Genomic DNA, 6768 nt, shown 5'->3' with positions numbered 1-6768 from the left:
GCTAAGGCATATATAAGTTCAGGAACAAAAATCTCTCTCCCTCTCTCCCTCTCTCCCTCAGTTTGTTTGTGAATTGTACAGGAAGAGGCAGGTCCACCAATTTATGATTCACGTTCCAGTGCTCAAGATGGCCGCCGCTCTGCCAGACGCGCAACGTACGTGACTCTGCCCTTTCAGTTCGATGCGCTCGACATTCTCGTCTTCAGGCTGCGCGCGTCGCTTCCCGGCATCCTCTTGGCTGCCGCTTTGACAGAGACTTTGCCAGTCATCCCGTCCCCGGAAGCGGAAATCTATCCGAGCAAAGACCTGGAGGCCAACATGAAAGAAGCAGTGGCTAAGCGAAAAGAACCGGAGGACGTGGAGATGAAAGAGGAGGAGTCGGAAAGCGGCGAGGGAGGGAAGAAGGAGCTGGACAGCGTCACATTGGAAGGTACTGGGCCCCATTGAGGCAGCCGGGGATTCTCTCATTCTCCCCCAGTATTGTCTGTCACACGTTTCCCACAATGCTCCTCGCCTGAGGGAAATCTCTTTATTCCAGTAATGAAAAAAATGTCCTTTTTAGCAATTTATTCCCTGACTGAATAAGTGACTTGTTACAACTCAAATCCCTGTCTGGCAATTCCCTGCATTGTAATCTGCTGAGTAGCCATTCAAGCACAGGATACACAGTAGATAACAGATAAGTACTACTATAGTTTATATAAACAAGCTGCTGTGTAGCCATGGGGACAGCCATTCAAGCACAGGATACACAGTAGATAACAGATAAGTACTACTATAGTTTATATAAACAAGCTGCTGTGTAGCCGTGGGTGCAGCCATTCAAGCACAGGATACACAGTAGATAACAGGTCAGTACTACTATAGTTTATATAAACAAGCTGCTGTGTAGCCATGGGGGCAGCCATTCAAGCACAGGATACACAGTAGATAACAGATAAGTACTACTATAGTTTATATAAACAAGCTGCTGTGTAGCCATTCAAGCCCAGGATACACAGTAGATAACCAATAGGTACTATTATAGTTTATATAAACAAGTTGCTGTGTAGCCATGGGTGCAGCCATTCAAGCACAGGATACACAGTAGATAACAGATACGTACTACTATAGTTTATATAAACAAGCTGCTGTGTAGCCATGGGGGCAGCCATTCAAGCACAGGATACACAGTAGATAATACGTACTACTATAGTTTATATAAACAAGCTGCTGTGTAGCCATGGGGGCAGCCATTCAAGCACAGGATACACAGTAGATAACAGGTCAGTACTACTATAGTTGATATAAACAAGCTGCTGTGTAGCCATGGGGGCAGCCATTCAAGCACAGGATACACCGTAGATAACAGATAAGTACTACTATAGTTTATATAAACAAGCTGCTGTGTAGCCATGGGGGCAGCCATTCAAGCACAGGATACACAGTAGATAACAGATAAGTACTACTATAGTTTATATAAACAAGCTGCTGTGTAGCCATGGGGCAGACATTCAAGCACAGGATACACAGTAGATAACAGATAAGTACTACTATAGTTTATATAAACAAGCTGCTGTGTAGCCATTCAAGCCCAGGATACACAGTAGATAACAGATAAGTACTACTATAGTTCATATAAACAAGCTGCTGTGTAGCCATGGGGGCAGACATTCAAACACACGGGTATATAGTAGATAACAACAGATAAACTATGTATTAGATTCTCTGTTATCTACTGTGTAGCCTGTGCTAATATATATATATATACTCTCTGTCATTGTGCAGATATCAAAGAGCATGTAAAGCAGATTGAGAGGGCTGTGTCTGGGAAAGAGCCAAGATTTGTACTTCGGGCTCTAAGAGCTTTACCCTCAACTTCTCGCCGCCTCAATCCCAATGTGGTGCACAAGGCAATTAATGGCTTCTTCACCTCCAACCCTCCAACCCGTGATTTTCTGCTCGGCTTCCTGGAAGAGGTACGGATTCTACTCAAACTGTTTTCCATGTTTTGCTTGTGCAGTCGTTTTAGACATTTTGAGTCCCGCCGGGTGATACAACAGACCTTCTTACCTACGAAATGGTTATGGAGAAACAGTTAGAAGTCACCCCACTGTACTTTAAGGCATATCTAATACTGTAATATAGTATTCACCCAAACGTTTCACCCCCAATTAAGCACTGTGGGGCTCATTTATAAACAGTGGGCAGTAACCCATAGCAACCAATCAGTGATTAGCTTTTTTCAGCCAGCTGCAGATTAAACACTGAAAGCAATCATCTGATTGGTTGCCATATGTTACTGCTCAGGAGCAAATTTGCCCACGGTTTATAAATGAGCCCCACTGTCTACGTTGCTGGTTTTCCCTAGGTCAGCCCCACAGTTTATGTGAGTGTTACTGTATACTGTTTAGACTTTCTTCATATTTCTGTCAATTTTAACACAGTTTCAAGTCACTTAATGTGTTAATAATTGAGCAGTGTCCTGAATTGCCTGTGCATTTATTTACTTCCCAAGCTGATGGACACAGAGGGAGACGTGCAGTTTCGGCCACGCACTGGCAAAGCTGCCGCCGCTCCCCTGCTGCCGGAGGTAGAGACGTATCTCCAGCTGTTACTTGTCATTCACCTGATGAACAGCAAGCGCTATACAGAGGTGAGTACAGAAATATCCGGAATAGAAACCCGCAAGCGTATTCATGCCCACGAATAGGAGTCTATGTAAAGGAATGATATAGTGGTTGATGGCAAGGACTGTAACCATGTTCACATTATGGCTAGAGATGGACGTTCAATATACAGCACAAATAAAGGGACATCTTACTTGGTTTTTACAAAAAGAATTATTGCCATTGTTACATTGTGCCCCCTCCATCTCTCTCTTTCTGCACTTTCCAGGCTCAAAAAGTCTCTGATGACTTAATGCAGAAGATTAGCCCCCAGAACCGCCGTGCACTGGACCTGGTGGTTGCAAAATGTTACTATTACCATTCACGTATTTACGAGTTCCTCAACAAGCTGGACGCAGTCAGGAGGTGAGTGCTAGTTTGTCAATTCAAGGCTGCATAATAAAGCACAAGTGGAATACAGTTTGAGATAGCTGAGCGCATTCTTTTCTTCCGCCAGCTTCCTGCATGCAAGACTGCGCACAGCCACGCTCAGGCACGATGCCGATGGGCAAGCAACGCTGCTCAACCTCCTGCTCAGAAATTACCTTCAGTACAACTTGTACGATCAGGCTGAAAAATTAGTGTCCAAGTCTGTGTTCCCTGAGCTGGCAAATAATAATGAGTGGGCTCGCTATTTGTACTACACAGGTAATCTAATAAATAAATGTGTATTGCAATGCACGGGGTGGGGATGATCCACAGTGGTCACATTTCGATTCATTGGTCATATATAAGCACTGACATTTTGTCTCTTGCTGTAGCTTCATGGTTCCATATACTGGGCTAACTGGGAGAACTGCCCTTTTCCAATGAGCTATCTGTATGCATTCTGATTTTGCACACTTTGTTTGTTAGGGCGCATTAAAGCCATTCAGCTGGAGTACACAGGAGCAAGGAGGACTCTGACTAATGCCCTGAGGAAGGCTCCCCAGCACACTGCTGTGGGCTTCAAACAGACTGTAAGATGCCTGTGTCTTTGATACACAACTGCTTCTTCTTCTTCTTTTTTTTTTTTTTACCACAATGTTATGAAATAGGATGCTAAATAAATGACAGGCAACGTCATGGGTGACCGGGTGTGTAAAATTTTACATTGAGCTTTAAAAAGTCGAATTGCTTTTATTAGCAGTTGCTGCGGATGGAAACCTTTTATAACAACGCAATATCACCTATTTTCTCCTTTGCCTTGATTTAGGTTCACAAGCTTCTGATTGTGGTGGAGCTGCTACTTGGAGAAATCCCAGACCGTCTCCAGTTCAGGCAACATTGTCTCAAGAGGTCACTTATGCCCTATTTCCTTCTTACTCAAGGTCAGTGCCTGTTTATTCCACTAGATTTGATAAACCCAGATATCCCTAGTGCTGATTATGAGTGAGCACACACACACCCGCAGCAATGAGAGCCTTGACAAATTCCTTTATCTGTATGGAGTTTCCAACATTTCCGATTGTCCTTTTCCCAGTACCTTTAAGTATCTGTCTAATAATTTGTCATTTTTTTTTACTTTTTTTTAGCTGTTAGGACTGGAAATCTGTCCAAATTTAACCAGGTTCTTGAACAGTTCTGTGAGAAGTTCCAGTCTGATGGGACATACACGCTTATCATTCGTCTGAGACACAACGTCATCAAGACAGGTAACGTCTGTTCGGGTTGGACATTATTAGCTCTGCTTTTGTGCATGGACATATTTGAGTCAGAAGAACAATATTCTGTTGGGAAGAATAATCTGAAATGTTGCTTTTGTTTAAACCAGCAGTGTTGTCAAACCCTTACTGACCACACAAAATGCAATGAGACCCTCCCAAATTCTAATACAGCACACCTATTGTTTGGAGGGCTGATTAGAAACTCGAGCTATATTCAATGTGTATAACATGTTTTGTATTATTAGTTCAGGTTTATATTTGACAATAATAAGGACTCCGCTTAACTTTTAGAAAAAATGTTTGGATAGGCGCCTTGGGTGTTTCATAGATATCAGCTTCTATCTACCAGGGAGCTGCAGGCGCAGCATCATACTTTTTTTCCAAGTTTGCTTGAGACTAAATAAGAGCAGTAGCATTAGGGTAGGGTCAGATATTTCAGAGTTAGTGCAATTTATTTATTTATTCATCTGCTGTAGGAGTACGCATGATCAGCCTGTCATACTCCCGGATCTCTTTGCCTGACATTGCTCACAAGCTGCAGCTGGACAGTGCCGAGGATGCAGAGTTTATAGTGGCCAAAGTGAGTCTGATGCTAATTGCTGTCTGTTTAATTTAATTTTTTCTGTTTTGCCCCAACTTTAAATGTTAGTATTGCCCCTCTGCTCATTTTCCTATAACTTCTTATAAGACAATCTGTAACCTAAGCAACACTTGCTGACTATGAACACTTCTAAAACTGTGGCAACGAATTAGCCACAAACCGCCCAAAGCTATATCTAAATCCTGTGTCTTCCAGGCGATTCGTGACGGCGTTATTGAGGCCGGCATTAACCACGAAAAAGGCTACGTCCAATCAAAGGAGATGATTGATATTTATTCCACAAGAGAGCCACAGTTGGCATTTCACCAGCGCATTTCATTCTGCTTGGATATACACAACATGTCTGTAAAGGTAGGGTCAGAATAAAGAGGACTTTTTATTCTTTAGGACCAGATGGAGAACTGCAGCTCTCACACTGCTTACAGCATGCCCAAGGGTTCCATTAACTCCTGTGTATGATAAATTAATTACATTTTTTCCTGTGTATATCTGATATTGCTGATAATGGGCCTGGTAACTGTAAGTAATTGATCATTAGGCACAACCCTTTTATATTTTGGCTACTACTTAAATCAGAAGTTATTTTATCTTATATATTGTAAATGCAACCGTCACCTTCAATGAAACGTCACTTTCTTTTCATTTTTAGGCTATGCGATTTCCCCCAAAGTCCTACAACAAAGACCTGGAGTCTGCAGAGGTGAGGACCTGAATCTATTACGTGTGATAAGAAAGCAATAGGCATTAAAGAAGAAGGAAAGCTACCGAGGCAGTTTATTTGCCAATAGATTAGCCATAATAGTGCAAACTATACAACTATATTTATGCTGCAGAATTCTTTACCGTACCTGAGTAAACCGCTCTAGAAGCTCTCTCTGTTTGTTTAGGATAGCAGCTGCCATATTAGCTTGGTCTGCCTGAGTCTCTTCCTGCTCACTCATAGCTCTTGAGCTCAGATTACAGCAGGGAGGGAGAGAGGAGCAAACTGAGCATGCTCAAGCCCTAGCCCTGGAGGTTTAAGCTGAAAACAGTTAGTCTGATACAGAAGCCCATGAGTACACAATAGAAGGTAAGAAATGTGCTGTTTGACAGAGGACTCAGAGCAGCATTACTTTGAGGGGTTACTGGTGTATTTATATAGACCTTTCTGATAAAGATTACTTACTTTTAGCCTTTCCTTCTCCTTTAAGACATGATAAAGGTGAGGTAGAAGTTAAGTGTTAGATTAGAGTTAGAAAGATAATGTTAAAGCAGTATTTTTTTTGTTGCTACGTATGGATGATTATATGATTTACCGTATAATGCTTTTAAATACATTTTCCATATAATACTATTAAATACACCAAATAGCTTTTATGTGCTAATAAATATTTTGTTTATCTTGTATCTATAATCCGACAAGCCGCAAGCTCCCATCAGATGGGGCAGCTAATATAATCCTGCTCTGTTTTACTAACTTATGTTCCTTTCCTCACTACAGGAACGCAGAGAGAGAGAACAGCAGGACTTAGAATTTGCTAAGGAAATGGCAGAAGATGATGATGATGGATTTCCATAACCTCTGTCTCCACTACCGTTTCTTTTTTTAAAAATTTTGATGAATTTTTTGTTTGTTTGTTTTGGTTTCAACAATACACATGTGACTTGCCACCCCTACCTGGCCAAATCACTTGTCTTTATGCTTGTTCTTTTCACTGGAAAGGTAGGGAGTGCTGGCTGGAAAAATTGGGATGGTCTGGGCTGTCAGTTATAGGGACTGGAGTTGTGGTTATCCAGTGCTATTCTGCTTCTTAGACCAACAAGATACTGTTCTTTGATATGAATATGGACTGAAAATCAAAAATACCAGCACTCAGGACTCAGGCCCTGTTTG

At 41.9% G+C, this 6768-nt stretch overlaps 1 protein-coding gene across 1 annotated transcript; it reads left to right on the top strand.

Annotated features, from left to right (window-relative positions):
• Window positions 1-251: 251 nt before the first annotated feature.
• psmd3.S (proteasome 26S subunit, non-ATPase 3 S homeolog) lies at window positions 252-6549 on the top strand. Its single transcript, NM_001092486.1, is given in 12 exon segments — window positions 252-430; window positions 1768-1958; window positions 2498-2635; window positions 2878-3014; window positions 3106-3296; window positions 3504-3607; window positions 3844-3958; window positions 4163-4282; window positions 4771-4874; window positions 5091-5246; window positions 5545-5595; window positions 6376-6549. Coding segments are annotated over 12 exon segments (1497 nt in total). The 5' UTR covers window positions 252-318; the 3' UTR covers window positions 6454-6549.
• Window positions 6550-6768: the final 219 nt, after the last annotated feature.

Source organism: Xenopus laevis, chromosome 9_10S, assembly GCF_017654675.1.
Source record: "Xenopus laevis strain J_2021 chromosome 9_10S, Xenopus_laevis_v10.1, whole genome shotgun sequence".
NCBI lineage: Eukaryota > Metazoa > Chordata > Amphibia > Anura > Pipidae > Xenopus > Xenopus laevis.
This window is presented reverse-complemented; position numbering and strand designations above follow the sequence as displayed.